Genomic DNA, 17,670 nt, shown 5'->3' with positions numbered 1-17,670 from the left:
GTGATCACACCGGTGCAGACTTGAAAAGCAGCTCTGGGCTTGTAAAGTACTGCTTTAAATTAAAAGTCTTTTTCACAGCCATGTGAACCAGGGCTGGTGTTTGAATAGGGGAGGGGGTGGTGCAGCTTTGAAAAGCAGCTCTGGACTTGTAAAGTACTGCCTTAAATTAAAAGTCTTTGAAAACAATTTAAACAGGAGCTTAGGAAGGAGAAAGGCAAAAAAATGGGCTGTTAAATTGGCCACGCCCACCCAGTCATATGACCACCTAGCCACACCCACCTGATCACATGACCACCTAGCCATGCCCACCCAGCTAGTCCGCCACCTCAACAGTCTGAGGGACTGTGAATTGGCCCCCTGTTTAAAAAGTTTGAGGACCCCTGCTTTAAACGATGGGATAGATAACATACCCTCCCTGCCTGATTGGGTGGGATGGGCTGATGTGATAGGATGAAGACAGTTCCATAGGTACCTTGGCCACATTCCAACAAAGAACTGATTGTGGGTACAGATCTGAATAATATAATAATCTGCATAGCACTTAAATTGTGTCCAATTCTTTGCAGTTCTGATTAAATATTTTTACAAGAAATTGGTGAGGCACTATGTGCCCATGATTACAGACTGAGGGTAATAACCTGATTTGTAACTGTTGCTGTTATTCCAACCATGCTAATTCTTCATTCAGAAATATGCCATCGTATTTCCTAATTGTTCCAACAGGATGGAAATTACTAATTAAAATTATTAGTAATTTTGGAATACTAGTTTCAAAAGCATTTATTAATCATAAAGTCTAATCCTTTACAGATAGTCCTTGACTTACAACCAAATTGAGCCTAAAATTTTTGTTGTTAAGTGAGAATTTGTTAAGGGGTTTCCCCCCATTTTATGATGTTTCTTGCCACAGCTGTTAAGTGAATCACTGCAGTTAAGTTAGCAACACAGTTGCTAAGTGAATTTGGTTTTCCCATTGACTTTGCTTGTTAGAAGTTTGCAAAAAGTGATCACATGACCCAGGGACAAAGCAATGGTCATAAATATGAACCAGTTGCCAAGCACCTGAATTTTGATCAGATGATCATGGGGATGCTGAAAGATTGTAACTGTGAAAAACAATCATAAGTCTTAAGGGGGAGTCAACAGTCATAAGGGGGAAGATTATAAATTGATTGATTGCCAATGTACACGAATAATTGAAGAATTAATTAAGTTGGAATGGTGCAAAGTCGGGCCTGCTCAGCAACCACTTCAGAAGGGAAAGGGTAGGGAGAGAGGAGAAGAGAGAAGGAAGAAAGTAGGTAGGTAGGTAGTAGGGGGAGAAGTAGGAGGGGATGTGAGAGGGTTAGAAAGGATGGAAGTGAGAAATGGGAAGGAGGAGAGGAAGTAGGAAAGTGAGGTGGAGGAAGGTGGAGAAAGTAAAAGAAGGTAGAGAAGGGTAGAAAGGTTTAAGGAAGGGAGTGGGGACTGGCCAGGCCCGATTGAGCATAATTTATGGGGAGGAATAAATGTTGGATAATTGAATGTATCGTACACTGGTTAAATTGTTGGAAATATTATGGAAAAATAAAAAAAATTTGGGAAAAAAACAGTCATAAGTCACTTTTTTCAGTACCATTGTAACTATGAATGGTCACTAAATGATCTGTTGTAAGTCAAGGATTACCTGTATATGTTATTTTAAAATAACATTTAAAATAAAATAAGACTCAGTTTTATGTTGAGTCACCACCCTGAAACAGCAAGCAACAATGAAGTCAACCTATTAGTATAATTTAGTACAACATACTTTCATGTGTGGATAGCATTTTAAATAACTGTAGAGCTTTCCCTGCCAATCCTTGTCTATTTATTTCTGATGAGTAGAAATTAAAAATAGAAAAATGTATAGTCCATGCAAAATAGCTTCAAAAATAGATGCAAGTTATTCTTTTCAAACTTCTTTTCATTTTAGGCTCTGCCATATGTTGCCCTTCTGATAGCTATGTTGTTTTTCATCTATGCAGTTATTGGAATGCAGGTAATAAAAACATTTTTTTTTCCTGATGAGTAAGTATATGATATAAGTCAGTTATTAAGGGCTGGGATATTGACAGTCTCTTGCCAATCTGTGTTGGAATACCTACTGTATATAGAGAATGTGCTAATTTGCTGCCAACACTTTCATTAAGACTTAGGTCAAATTTAGCAGTTAAAGGATATATTTTTAAATCCCTGGACTGAACTGGGGTCAATGCTACTTAATTCATTTACAAATGGGAAATGAGGTTTCTTTATTGCAACACCTTATTTGATATAGTAAAAGCTTCCAAATAGGCAATAATATGGCAATTGACATAGTCAACTATTTATTTACACGGTAGTAGCAAGCAATTAAAGTTTAATGTTTTGGCTGCTTGCTAATAAGCCAACTGGTTGACAGAAAGAAACAAAGCCAGACCTATAGTGCTCAAATTCAGCATCGGGAGGAGCAATATTAGAGAAGCAGAGATTAACAGCTTAACCTGTTCCCTGGGTGGCTCATCTACAGTTTAAACTAAAATACAGGCAAAGACCCTCCAGCAACCCATAACCAGAAGGAGGAAATGGGTGACACAGAAGGGGAGAAGATAATAGAGATGGAGATGATGCAAGGCCCAAATATAGCAAAGCAGCAAACAGTGTGTTGGATCTTAGAGAATTACATAAATGTGTTTAAACTGACCAAGCATCAATTAACTAAGAATGATGGGAAGAAAGACTGGAACACAGACCTATATAAAGGCATTGACTTCTTTATATCACAGAGGACAATCTATGTGTATATAGCTTCATTTTTCTCTGTAATGGAGTTTCATCCAATTGATTCATATCTAGAAGTCTTTTCTTAGTTAAAATAATCCAGAATAAGGGATTAAACACCTGGAGAGATGAGGTTTACTATCAATTTGTGTTGTAAAACCTGACAATTATGGCTAAGGATCAACGTGCCAGTAAATTATTATTATTATTATTATTATTAGTAGTAGTAGTAGTATTAGCATTATTAGTATTAGGGTTCAAAAATAGGAAACGTTTCATATTACAAGCATTTGATTCAATACTGCAGAAAATAAACTGTTTAGGCTTATAAAAGTTGCAAAAGGTTACCACGGTAAGCTGTTACTTCTCTTTCAGGTATTTGGCAAAGTTGCTCTGAAAGATGGCAATCAAATTAACAGGAACAACAACTTTCAAACCTTCCCCCAAGCGGTGCTTCTTCTTTTCCGGTAGAATTTGTTATTATTGGCATAGAATTCATAAGGACCTGGTTTGGTCTAGTGGTTAAGACACTAGGTTAGGAACCAGGAGACTGTGTGTTCTAGCCCCACCTTAGGCATGAAAGCCAGCTAGGTGAATTTGGGCCAGTCACTTTCTCTCTCAGCCCATAACATCAGGCTAGGGCAATAAACCAGGTGGTCAATTCCTGTTGCAACCAAATGGATCAATTCTTGGTCGACCTGGAAAAAGGATACTCTAAACTTGTGGGAAAACTCTAGGAACAACAACAACAACAAGAAAGAGTTCAAAAATGTGTGGAATGGTTTTGTGGTAGGTTGTGAAAAAACACTTTATTAACCTAAGAAATTAATCTTCTGTTCCTTCAACAGTACATATAATATAGGTCATAAACAAGTAAAATGTTAACATGTGCAAAAACATGTTTTAAACTTGTGAAACAAGGAAAGAATAGGAAGAGACCCAACCTGGTTCCACCCTGACTCTGAAGTATAAGAGGGAAGGAGAACTACAGTAGAATACCTCCTGTGTTAATTGTGCCATTCTCAATGGTTGCCTAATGATAAAGTGCAATTGGAGTTCTGCATATTTTTATGTTTCCGGGCTGCTTATTCATTTAACCCCTAAATCTATGTGAGCTCTAAACGTTACATGAACAAGCAGTTTAGGAATACAAAAACATATATAACTCCTATTACACTACATCATAAGGCAACCATTGAGAATAATTACTAAAAACCTAGTAATTAATAGTACATTAATACTGATAAAATCAATGTACTTATACTTTAAAGATTTTAATGGGAATCTCTTTACTGTGCCCTCACTCATATTGTCTGGGACCATTATTAAGAAACAATAATAGCAATGTTGTGCTAGAAGAAACAATATTGTTTGTTTTATTTTATCTTCCTTTGTTCCATATTAAAGGTGTGCTACAGGAGAGGCTTGGCAAGACATCATGCTAGCTTGCATGCCAGGAAAACGTTGTGATCCAGAGTCTGATTATAACCCTGGAGAAGAATACACATGTGGGAGCAATTTTGCTATTATTTATTTCATCAGTTTCTATATGTTATGTGCTTTTTTGGTGAGTCTAGAAAGTAAAATTTCTGAATGACTAAAATTTGAACAAGAAAATGTACTAAAGATTAATTATATTAAGTCACAAAGCATATGTTATGTTATGTTTTGTTTAGTTTATTTAGTTTAGTTTAGTTTATAGTTTCCTTTCCTTGTTGCTGTTACTTATGTGGTGCTCCACTTTCAAAGACTTTGTATGCCTGCAGTATTAATATCAGAGTAAAACCAAAGTTGAGTTAATTCAATTATTATCCATCAGTACAATGTATCCCTATTCAAGATAACATGCTCTTATTTTTCCTCAAAAGGCTTTCTGAAGGGCATGGATTTTATGGCTTTCCAAAAATATAGGAAGAAGAGGGGATTATAAATATTTGGAGGGTAAGATGTGTGTTACCCTCCAAAGTGGGGGACAGTCCCATATAGAACACTGCAGTAATCCATCTACAGGGTGCTAAGGGTATGAGCGACTAAGAGGAAAGCCTTTTGATCCAGAAAAGATCACAACAAGTGAAATAATCAATATAATGATGGTTATAGAAAGGCATCCATGCCTACAGCCTACTCTTGTTATTCAGTCAAGAATCATGAGTACAAGAGGACCTCCAAGTTGTGGGACAGCTCTATTTGCAGAAATAACATCTTATCCAGAATCAAATATGAACTATTTCTGGAGTCAATCCAATTCTGTCTTGATAGATTTTAGTGAAATCCATTTCTGGATCAAAATAGCCTCCAGGCACTGAGTAGGACTTCTACCATATCACTTACATAGTGGAGATATAATTGGATTGGATACCATCAGCATATTGAAACCTCAACTCATGCCAGCAGATGATCTAGCTTAGTGGCTTTGCATGGTAGTGGGGAAAGATAAAGTCTTGTAGCAGTCCATAATGGAGCACTTGATCTCCTTCTATTGTCTGACATCAGCCTAACATCAATCAGCCCAACATTAATACCTAGCAAGATACTGGGAAAAATAATCAAAAAACAGATCTGTGAACATCTAGAAACAAATAAACTTATAACTAAAAGCCAGCATGGGTTTGTCAAAAACAGATCATGCCAAACCAATCTTATTTCATTCTTTGACAAAGTTACTAAATTAGTAGACCAGTGAAATTCTGTATCTCTGATGTATGTATACATAGATTTCAATAAGGCATTCAACAAAGTAGATCAAAAACTTCTTGGTAAATTAGAAAAATGTGGGATAGACAGTATCACCACCAAATGGATTTGTAACTATTTGACAAAACACACTTAATGAGTAGTCCTTAATGGTACTACATCTAGATGGAAGGAAGTAAACAGTGGGGTACCACAAGGTTCCGTCTTAGGTCCAGTATTTTTCAATATCTTCATAAATGACTCAGATGGAAGGGAATAGGAGAACTCATCAAATTTGCAGATAACACTAAACTGGCAGGAATAACCAACATCCCAGAAAACAAACTCAGGATCCAAAAAGATCTTGACAGATGTGAACAACGGGCCCTAGCCAACAAAATTAAATTTAATGTGGAGAAAAGCAAGATTTTACAGAGGCAGGAAAAACCAAAGGTACAAACATAGATTAGGCGAAACCTGGTTCAAAAACTGTATCTATGAGAAGGACCTTGGAGTCTTAGTGGACAATCACTTAAACATGAGCCAGCAATACGTGGCAGCAGCCAAAAAAGCTAATATAATCTTTGATTGTATAAACAGAGGCATAGAATCAAAATCATGGTAAATTTTAGTACCACCTTATAAAGCCTTAGTAAGACCACACCTGGAATACTGCATCCAGGTTTGATCACCACATTACAAGAAAGATGTTGAGACTTTGGAAAAAGTGCAAAGAGCAACTAAGATAATTAAAGGCGTGGAGAGTAAAACATAAAGAACTGTTGCAGGATTTGGGTTTGGATAGTCTAGAGAAAAAAAGTGACTAGGGGTGACATGATAGCAATATTCCAGTATTTGAGGGAAATATTTCTATTATTTTTCTCCAAATATTTTCTTCTAATAGCATTCTGACTAATGAGAACATATTTCTTGACTTGACATGAATATTCTTGACTTGACATAATATTATACCTGCTCAACATAGCATTTCCTTTTCTTTAATAATCAACTTTTTCCTGTCACTGTTGTTGCAGTTTCTATTATAAAATGTTTGCCAAAATTAACATTTTAAATCCCCGGAGTTGGTATAACATTTCCAAATTCACAGGAAGATGACATGTTAGTATATTTATGAATATCTTGCATTAACTCTAATCTTCAAAGCCATAAATGGTATGGGACCAAAGCAGGGGTGGGCTTCAAAAATTTTAGCAAGGGGTTCTCTGCCCGGTTGCTGGGTGGGCATGGCCATAGTGGCCATGGCCTAGTCAGACTCCTGCACCATAGCGGGGGGAGTTTTTGTCCTCCCCAGGCTCTGGAAGCTTTCTTCAAGCCTCTGGGAGGGCGAAAACAGCCTCCCCAGGCTCCAGGGGCCCTCTGGAGGCCGGTAACAGGCCCATTTCAGGCCTTCCTGAACTTCCAGTAGGCCCATTTTTCATCCTCCCCAAGTCTCCATGTGCACCCTGCACTTAACTGCATCCAAAACGGGCCGCATGGGGACACCTGGGTGGGGCAGGGTGGGCGGGGCCAGCCAGTAGTGGGATTTGGAAATTCTCCAAACTGCACAGAATATTAGCTAGAGGTTCTCCTGAACCAAAGGTGGGTTTCAGCAGGTTCTGACCAGTTCTGGAGAACCAGTAGAGGAAATTTTGAGTTGTTCAGAGAACCAGTAGTAAAAATTCTGACTGGCCCCACCCCCATCTATTCTCTGCCTCCTGAGTCCCAGCTGATTGGGAGGAAATGGGGATTTTGCAGTAACCTTCCTCTGGAGTCTGGGGGGAATGGAGATTTTACAGTATCCTTGCCCTGCCACGCCCACCAAGCCATGCTATGCCCACCAAGCATAGCCGGTAGTAAAAAAAATTGAAACCCACCACTGTCCTGAACCCCTGCGAACCACCAGCAGCCCACCCCTGGACCAAAGCCATTTTAAGATTAGCTTCCACTTATAGGAATCTGTCCAACTATTGCTCTAATAACCCTTCCACTTGCCAATTAAAGAATGAAAGGTGTTCATAAAAGAAAAGGTTTTCCTATGGAACATTGTGCCAAAAGGAGCAAAAAACATAATCCTGCATTTATTCTACTCTGAAGCAAGGGTGTTTACAGCCAGATAAATGCAGGCAATTAAATTTACAGGCAAGTTTATAGACCTTATTTTTTAGCAAGCGTTTATATTTATCTAAGGCATAATATAAATATGGAGAACCAGCTGACCTTTGGCCAATTGCTCTCTCTTAGCCCGAGGAAGCAGACAATTGCAAACCACTTCCAAAATCTTGCCAAGAAAGCTGCAAGGACTTGTCCAGACAGTCACCAGGAATCAAGACTGATTCACAGGCACCAAATTTTTTTCCAAAAAGAGATATATTTATTTCAGAGTTCAAATCTAATTTAATAAACAAAACTTTCAAGGTGATCTTTCTGATTGCTACCTGAGCTATATGGTAAAACTGTCTTCTATTGTTTTTAAGATTATCAATCTTTTTGTGGCTGTTATCATGGACAACTTCGATTATCTGACACGTGATTGGTCTATCCTTGGGCCACATCATCTGGATGAATTTAAAAGAATATGGTCAGAATATGATCCTGAAGCAAAGTAAGTTACATTCATGACTACAATCATCAATTTACCCCTATCAAAGGGGGTAAAAAGCAAAACAAAATAATGCCTAATTTAAGTCAGCTGGAGCTATTTAATTTTTTAAAAATCTTTTTTATAGAGGGAGAATAAAACACCTTGATGTTGTTACTTTATTGCGACGCATCCAGCCTCCCCTTGGTTTTGGGAAGTTATGTCCTCACAGAGTAGCCTGCAAGGTAGGCTGAGGTCATTGATTCTTTGAAAACCTCTACGTAATGCACTTTTCTAGAGAAGAGATACCTGTGTATTCATTGCACCCAATTTTCCAGTGTTAATTATTAGCTTTTTCACTAGGCTGTGTTGGATATTATTACAAAAATAATGCCACTTCTTTCCTTTGTTCTGGTTCATTGATATGGAGTAGTATTTGGCTGGTAGCAAAAGAAAGTTTTGGAGAATTCATCCAATAGTCAAGATTTTTATAAACTGCCTATTCACAGTTATGAAAGGAGGTAAAGAAGTCCCATATACATCAAAAGCTGCCCCTAATAAAAGCAAGAAGATTGATGATTCTTAGTTTTAAAAAAATACATGACATGAATTTTGCTCCTGAGATTGCTGGCTCATGTAACTTCCAGCTAGAACTAAAAGGCCAGCTGCGGTCCTTTGATCAAAAACGGTTGCCTATCAACATAGAATATAAGTAGGAAAAACACAGTAGCTTCTGGTTGTGTGGATGTTTCCAAGTTTATACTGAAGTTGTATATACAAACACCATCCTATCCAGCAGATCAGCAGTGTTGTGGTAATGCCTAGACATAGCTTAACATTTATACCAAAGAAGTAGTAAACAATTGAATCATAGCATGAAACTAGCATTCTACCCTTAATTTAGATTAACAAATGTCTTTAAATTACTCATGAGGAGAGCATGCTGGAAAGGATCATCTTATTTTCATTGGTAAATAAAACTCTTATAGTTATTTTTTTTAAAAACAAGTCTCATTTCAGAACAATGGAAATTTCAAAGATAGTTAGAATCATTATCCACAGAAATTACTTTTTATTCTTCCTGCAGCTATAAATATTTCCCACTGATTTTATGAGAGAACTAAACAACTATGAAGCTATCAAATAAAAAGAAATGAAACTTTATAGTAATTGTGGTATGCTCATCCTAAATATTTATCTTCTTCCTTTAATGTATAAAGTATGCTTGGTATGAATTGTTTTATGTGTTGATTATAAAACACACTCACTTATAGAAATCTCACGTCAGGCAGAATTTCCTCTATTTTATTAGATATCCCTGTAGTATTCAGCTCACATCATCTATATTCATTCATATTATTATATGAATAATAATAACCACTTGACTATGATATGTCCTCCTATGTTTTTAGATTAATTTCCTGGGCATACACTTTAAACATCTGATAAACGCATACTAAGCCTTCTTTGTATCTATTTCTTTTTTAAATATCTGCAGAGGTTGGTAGCCATGAACATGCCCCTAAACAGTGATGGAACAGTTATGTTTAATGCTACTCTATTTGCTTTAGTAAGAACAGCCTTGAAGATCAAAACTGAAGGTAGGAGTCTATAATAAATATTTTAATCGTTCTTTATTTCTCCTTGTCAAATAATTAGTACTGATTTTTGATATATGTGGTGGACCTTGTAAATGTAAAAAATTGCATTTATGGCTATGGAGATTCTCAGTCATCCAGGTCATGGTTGTCCCAAAGGTGCTTCTTTTCAAGAGGCAACTGGACTTTCTGGTTTTTCTTTGAAGATGTTTTGCTTCTCATCCAAGCAGCTTCTTCTGCTGTTATTAATATAAACTTCAAATGACAAGCTGTCTGCAAGGAATATAAATCCTTCCATTTCCCACTATCCAGTCAGAACTGAAGAACCTTCCTGGATGAGAAGCAATGAATGGCTTTCACAACTATCTCAGTTTTTTGTGGGGCAATAGTTTCCTTTTACTGAAAAATAGGATAGGTGGTGGGAATCAGTTGCACTTTGAACACTGTCTTGATTTCTCAAAATCTTTGGCCTTCAAAAAATTGTATATAATAGAAAGGAACATGTTATTGTTGACAAAGTAACATGCATCAGAAAATATGTTTGATCAAATATGAAATTTATCGGTATTAGTAGCTTCTTTATTTTGCACATTTGCTTCAATTTGGTATCTGCAGACCAGAGGACCTGAAACAGTCCAAGCCAGATAGGAACCACTTCAAAATCTATTAATCCAATCGGCCAGACTTGCTGTGGGAGGAGAACATCACAAAGCTACTGGAAGTGATAGACCATCTCTTGGATCTGTGTCTCTTGAATCTTGAGGCAGTCATATTTGACTATGTGATGTTGTCCCAAAGCAAAAGCAAAGTAAACTAGTGTCAAAGCCATTGACCTTTTGTGGAAACTTCATTTAACTTTGGCTTAGCTGTAGAGCTCCAAACCACATTTTGCTCTTTAGTTACATATTAATATATGTAATTCCTTCCTTCCTTCCTTCCTTCCTTCCTTCCTTCCTTCCTTCCTTCCTTCCTTCCTTCCTTCCTTCCTTCCTTCCTTCCTTCTCACTCTCCTCAGGAAATTTAGAGCAAGCAAATGAAGAACTCAGGGCCGTCATAAAGAAAATCTGGAAGAAAACCAGTATGAAGCTCCTGGACCAAGTTGTTCCTCCTGCTGGTGGTTAGTAACATGATTTCCTATAGCTTCCACATTTTAAATACAAAACACAGAAAAAATATTATAAGAGAATGCTAATGTTAACTAAATGACAAGATAGTAAAGTTTTAGATACTAATTTACAATAAAACACATAACATAGCATTCTGAAATAAAGAATTTAAACTTCCTTTATACATAAACCTTTCAATTTAATAAGAAGCCTTTATTATCTTCACTAATGCATTTAAATTTGGAATTTAGTCTACAATTTTTGAGCCATTCTTTCATTTATTTTCCTTCAACACAAAATGATTATGTAAGCTAAATTGCTTCCAAAATTTAAGAAAATAGTTTATTTTCTTAAATTTAATAAGAGTAAGTAATTTTATTAAGAAATACAGAGTAAACAATCCGCTAATGTTAGTCTATTAGCTAGAACTATGTAACTAGGAAAGTTATGATTGATTTAAATGAAATTATGCATCTAAGTTAAATGCAAATATGTATATCAACTATATATGGATGGCTATATACTTGTTCATAGATACAGTGATAAAGTGTTGACTGCGGGTGATGTTCTGATTTGCTGTTTTCATTTTAAAAGTGCAGAATCTCTTGCATAGTTAGAAAACATCTGAGGCTGCTGTCAGACATTCAAGAGACCCAGCTATTGGAGTTCATCTTCTAAAATGTTTATGCTTTACTGTACTGCTTTAGTATTATTGCACCCTTCAAGATCACTCTGGTTTAGGTTTTTAAAAATGGCTTAACTGCTAAAAGTACTGAATTCGGTCCTCCCTCCAAAGATGACCTCCTTAGTATTTCAGGAGAGAGAGAGAGAGACAAAGAGAAAGAGCATGTTTAGCTGTCCTACTTTTCAGCTAGCCCAGAAGAAGCCCCTGGCAACTGACAATTCAGATTCAGGGTGGGATGGGATAATGCCAAGCAATGCCAACTGTCCAGAGAACAGATACTGCACATTTAAAATGACATTTCTATGTCCCCTTCTGCTTTTTTCTAGCCGCACAGCTGATTTCTTGCATGGCCTAGATGAGTTTGCTTTTGTTGTAACGATGTGCTTGAGCTTTTTCTGCAGCCTCTATTCCTTTCAACTATCAGTCTTTTCAGAATATTCTGAAGCAATTCTGTTTTAGGGTGGTGGCATGGAATCAGTGTTGCCTCTGGCCAGCTTCATTCCCCTCTTTTTATTGAAATACCGAGACATGCTTCAGAATAGCAAGCCATGGCTGTCTAAACTGAGCATGAAGAGCCTTTTAGTGGGTATATGATTCAGACCTAACACACAATGCAGGCCTTCTTTAAAGTGGAGTTGGAGAGTTCAGCCCAATTGCATCACCGTGTACAAAAAGATATCAATGTATTGTGACAAGATGAGTGACCGAACCTGCCTAAAGCAAAGGCACAAAAGTTGTCATTAAAATGTAGGAAACGGAAGACCGCCAAATTTTAGTGCAACACTAAATTCACAAGCACAGAGAAATCTTTACAGAGTATAGGCAACATGAAAAAGGAAAGGACGTAATAATAATCTAGGAATATGAAATAAAAACAAACCTATAGAAAAGCAAGCCTGCAGATTCTCAGGAGCCTGAAATAAATTCAAGATTATATAGCTTCAGTTTAAGCAACATCATAATTTGAAGAAAACTTTGTGAATTATACTGGTTTTATTTCAGATCAGACCAATGTCTTATCACACTTGGCCAATAAAATTCTATTCTATTCTATTCTATTCTATTCTATTCTATTCTATTCTATTCTATTCTATTCTATTCTGTGGCTTAGAATGAAAATAAATAAATGTAGGATATATATTTGACAGACCAAAGTTTTAAACTATGTTAAATTAGATCACATTATTTCATTAGTTTCAATATGCATTACGTCTCTCAGACAACACCTAAACAGACTAAATGTTACAGTCATTTCACCATCTCTCAATAATAAGCAGTGTTACGGAATAAGAAATACCAATACAAGAAGGTATTAGATATTTTTAGATACTATTAGCATTAAATCCAGTTTTTTAAAAAAATTTAATATCTTGAAAGAGACTAAAAGTGATTGGCATATTGTGTGACAAGTTACATTGCAAAAAATGTAGTTCAAAACGAATGATAATAGGAAAAAAACCCACTAGACACCATTCGTCTGTTTTATTCCAAGGTTTCTTTATTTCTATTCTATTCTTTTTTTTTTATTCAAAAAGTTTTACCAAAAAAAAATTCCCCCCCCTTTCCCCCCAACCCCCCTCCCTTCACTAATACCCTCCCCCCTGACTTCCTGGAACAAGCACAAGGTATAGTTAAAAATAAAACAAACATATGCTAAGAAAATTTTTCCCCAAAACTATTATACCAATTTTCCCTCTCTAGCTCTGACTTCCTCCTAACATAACCAAAATCCTTCAAAAAAAAAAAGAAGAAGAAGAAGAACAGTAATAAAATATATAAATCAATACAACAAATTAATCCTAAAGTATTTAAAACCAGCTAAAGCATAAAAATCCAATCCAATTCAGAGAATATCTCCCTTATAGCTTCTATAACCATATAATTTTTTCCCCAGGTCTTTCTTACATAAGATCTTTCGAGAATATTCTATTTAAAATTCAGTGCAACACATTATAAAATTTCAATACAGAAAATTACAATATCTATTCAACTTTAATCCTTCCTCGTCAAAATCCAGTATAGATCCAAATATCTAGTCTTTTATGATAGATATAAAACATATAATCAACCCATTTCTTCCAGATCTTCCTCACATACTGTCTTTCCGGGACACTAATATTTTTGTCTGTTAATATTTCAAAAAAACCTTGTTTCAAGGATAATACTTTTGTCTCTTGCCATTTTTTTTGATGCATTAATCTCTGTCTTTCCTTCATTATTCCTTTTGAAAAGTCAGTCACAATATTTCCTAGTAGTTCCTTATGTCCAAGAATCCACAAATTACTGCCGTATATTCCATCAGTCCAAAAAGAGAACTCTTGGAAAGCATTAACCCTGTGAGTTTTTTCGGTTCGGGAGACAGCCTCCTGTAACACAAATTCAGGCATTTCATCCAAACTATTTAAAGAACACTTCTTTACATCAACTTGTTTATTCACGATCATATCTTCATATTTATCCACTTTTGTTTGTATCTCCTCCATTCCATTTTCCAAGTTCTGATTACACTGGTTAATTTCCTCCAAACTCTCATCCAAAACGTCCCCATTTTTTTATCAATTCGTATTTTTGAATAATTAAATACATTCTTTCTGTGTAATCCTGTATAAAGTCACGAATCCATTCTTCTGAAAGAACCTTCAGGACAAAGTTCCTGCTGAGAATCCCCTTATGAAATACTTAAACAACATAATATAATCCAACAATCCACAGTCCAACACAATAAAATAAAATCTCCATTCAGTTTCGGTTTTGCAGCAAGGCTCCCTTTCCTTTATCGCTCTACTTTCAGTTGCTCTCAAATGCCATTTTAAACAATTAAAGGAAGGGGGGAATTTTTTCCCCCTCTTTTTAAAGAAGGTGGAAGTCAGGAAATCAAAAATACTTGCAAACCAATAATTGTTCACTCATGCTTCTTCCGTCTGCTTATAGAAATCCACAAAAAGAAATCAGTTGTTAGCAGAAGTGGACACCTTCCTCTTTTCCTGCTTTTGCAGGAGCGCAGTGAATACTGAAGATTAAAGGAGGATTCAATGGGATTCGACCTTTTGGGACTTTGCATAACAAAAACAAAGCCCCTAGGGGAATCTACCACTCTCCCCCCTGCTCTTTCTCTCTCTTTCAACCAGAGAGGGAAATTGAAGCCGGGAACAGCTGTTCGTTGCTATTTTCACCGGCTTTTACCATATCCAGTGCGAAGTGCCATAAATTAGCACCCAGCGAGAAAGGTGGCACCAAGTCTCTCTTTATTTCTATTCTTAACTCTTGTCCAAGCACACTGACACCTATCTAATATTCTCATTTTTCTTCCATATTCGTTTTGTTGAAATTCATTCCCTTCTAATATTTTTTTCATGTAGATAACAGCTCTGTTTCTTCTATGCTCACTTCTTCCTAACTGTTCCCCTTCACATACCTAGCACTGCATACTGTGCCCAAATTAAGAAACTCAGAAAGGATCCATGTTTGATCTGTGAAATACGATCTGCATCTCTCCCCTTTGCATATTCATTCTGCTGTTCTACTACAAGCAAGAAATTGCAAGCAAAGGCAGGTGAATGTGGAAATACAAATTTGTAAATATCCACTTTCAAACATGCTTATGTATCAGAAAAAAAAACATTTGTATATTATGATAAGTCAGCTTAAGGCATGTTTGTCTATTATAGCGTACAAAATATTTTGGTCCATTTAGTTTATTTCTTAGTCCTCTGAAATCCATTTTAAATAGCATTCCCTTATTAAAATTAATAGTTTGAGAACTTTTTGAAAAGAAGCTTTGTCATAAGCTCATAATTATCTTCATAAATATTTTTATTTGTATCTCGCCTTTATTATTTTTACAAATAACTCAAAGTGGCAAACATAACCAACATGCCTTCTTTCTATTTTCCCCATAAGATCAACCCTGTCAGGTGGGTTGGGTTGAGATAGAATGAGTGGCCGAAATTCACTTTCATGGCTAAATTAGGACTTAAAATTCACAGTTTCCTGCTTTCTAACCTGGTACCTTAACCATTACCAATATCAGATCTGTGTGCATATTTCTTTTATTTTATTACTTTTATGACATCCAACTTTTAGCACCATCTTTTATTCAAAGGTAGTCCTTAAGGTGTGTACTTTGTCAGTTGCTGTCTCCTTCAACATATTAGATTAATATAGGCATCACTGATCAGGAGAGAACATACTGGCAGTTGGCTTAATCAAAAAATCAAATTCTTATCATTCCATGACAATTATTCAATCATTTTTTTTCCTGTAGGCTCAAAATGCATGTCACTATTGCATGATTTTCTACTTAACAAAATTCTGAATAATTCTGTTTATATGGACAGGGGAACATTCAGTGCAATAAAACATTCCGTGGGTATTTTAGTGGTTCAAAGGAGAAGTTAATTCAGGTATAGTCTTGATGAGATTCATTTTAAGAAAATAGTTTCCAAGGTAGATTACACATTAGGTGCTCTGATCCTTTTCAAATATAGTTAAATTTTTTAAAGAAAAAAAATTACTTGATTTTGAATTGCTAGGACTTTTAAGCTTTCATTGTCACAAATGGAGATTGATGAGGACCTTTTCAAAAGACATTTTGTCACATGATAAGATCAGGCTCAGCAATGCTATTTAAGAGACAGCATGGAACAGACTGGACTCCCAACCAAGCGACTTTAAATCTTAATTTTTTTTCTTCTAATTCTTCTAACGGAGCATAATATAAAATAAATTATCAAATATGGGCTTGCTCTGTAGGTAGTACTGTTAATCTAACCAGAATAATAACATTATTTTGGGAAAGCATTTAAAACCATTTCACAATGAAATTCTTTGTAATTGTCCATAATGTAAAAAGTAACATGGATGACTTGTTTAAAAAAAAATTCTTTTCTGAAATTAGAATCAGATATGGTAGCAAAACAAAATATTTGATTATAACACCAGTAATTTAAAGAAACTCTTCATAGTTTTCAGAAAAACTGTCCCTTTTGTACCTTCAAATCATAAAGTGTGGAAGGCCATCCAGAGATCTGGAGCTTGTCAGTGAGGAATAAGAGTAGAGCAATAGGAATCTGTGAGCCAAACGTAGAAGTTAACTTGTTCCTGAAATGATCACTCATGAGTAATAATGGTCATCACATTCAACCTATCCAGTTATTGGAAACTAACATTGCCAAAATCCTTTTGTATTCCATTGCAAAAACTTCCTAAAGACCCAATGAAGCAAAGCTTCCAGTGTAATTAATTTAAAATAGTAGCATTTGCTCCAAAGTCTGATTTCTGATACCTGTCACTTTATTTTATATGAGTATAATTGGCTGAGTATTTTCACCCAGAGAAAACCTACATAGCAACTCAATAGTTTAGAAAGTTAGGTGAATAACAGTAACTGGACATACTTGAATTTGTTATAAAAATATGTTCCTTTTATCAATAATGACGAAGCTACATGCAGCCCCATAAAATTTTGATAGTGAAATTACAGTTTTTTTGGACATGGAGGAGAAATCGTCAGTTTAGCTGTTTAATTAAATTTAGATTTTACCGTCTCCAACATGCAGCTCTTGCCTAAAAAGTTGCACATCCCTCCTTTAAAAGGACCAAGTCTAAATAAACCTGAGAATTTCCCAGGATGCTCTTATTGTAGCAATTTGGTTCAAATGGATGAAAGTATTTCAAGTCCATGTAGCTATCAGCCTCTTAAAAGAACTGCTTCCTCTTTGAATTCTAATAAAATAATTTATTTTCCTTTCATAAGACATAATTCACTTATCTGCTTCTACTGCTTAGCCTAGTTTGCCTGTTAAACATTGCTTTATGCTAGATTCAGGTTGCCTTGTTATAAGCCAGAATCCTAATGCACAGAGCACCGATCACATTTTTTTCTCACTTGGATAGAGTATATATTGGCTTTTAATGAAATGCGCTGAGGTGGGAGACATCTCTCTGGTCTGTTCATTTAGATGATGAGGTAACCGTGGGGAAGTTCTATGCCACCTTTCTGATACAGGACTACTTTAGGAAATTCAAGAAACGGAAAGAACAAGGACTGGTGGGAAAATACCCTGCAAAGAACACCACCGTTGCATTACAGGTGACTTTATTTTCCTACACTTTAACTAACCATCTTGCAAGTTTATTAATAACCACAGGTAAATGGCTGTAGATGCAGTCAGCAATGCTACAAGGACTGTTCTTTGTAATGATGCCTGGGCCCTTCAACATTAAGAGGAGTAATCTTATTTTTCTGTG

General features: G+C 35.9%; 1 protein-coding gene across 1 annotated transcript in view; it reads left to right on the top strand.

The window, feature by feature from the left end:
* The window catches only part of CACNA1D (calcium voltage-gated channel subunit alpha1 D), a 275,621-nt gene that overhangs the window by 196,337 nt on the left and 61,614 nt on the right, over positions 1 to 17,670 (top strand). The window contains exons 33-40 of the mRNA XM_058171105.1: positions 1,955 to 2,020; positions 3,157 to 3,248; positions 4,189 to 4,348; positions 7,929 to 8,056; positions 8,181 to 8,277; positions 9,531 to 9,633; positions 10,646 to 10,747; positions 17,382 to 17,512. Coding sequence (XP_058027088.1) covers positions 1,955 to 2,020; positions 3,157 to 3,248; positions 4,189 to 4,348; positions 7,929 to 8,056; positions 8,181 to 8,277; positions 9,531 to 9,633; positions 10,646 to 10,747; positions 17,382 to 17,512 — 879 coding nt within the window. The remainder of the gene's footprint in view (positions 1 to 1,954; positions 2,021 to 3,156; positions 3,249 to 4,188; positions 4,349 to 7,928; positions 8,057 to 8,180; positions 8,278 to 9,530; positions 9,634 to 10,645; positions 10,748 to 17,381; positions 17,513 to 17,670) is intronic.

Source organism: Ahaetulla prasina, chromosome 2, assembly GCF_028640845.1.
Source record: "Ahaetulla prasina isolate Xishuangbanna chromosome 2, ASM2864084v1, whole genome shotgun sequence".
NCBI classification, from domain to species: Eukaryota; Metazoa; Chordata; class Lepidosauria; order Squamata; family Colubridae; genus Ahaetulla; species Ahaetulla prasina.
Note: the sequence above shows the minus strand (reverse complement) of the source record. Positions and strands in the feature narration are given on the sequence as shown.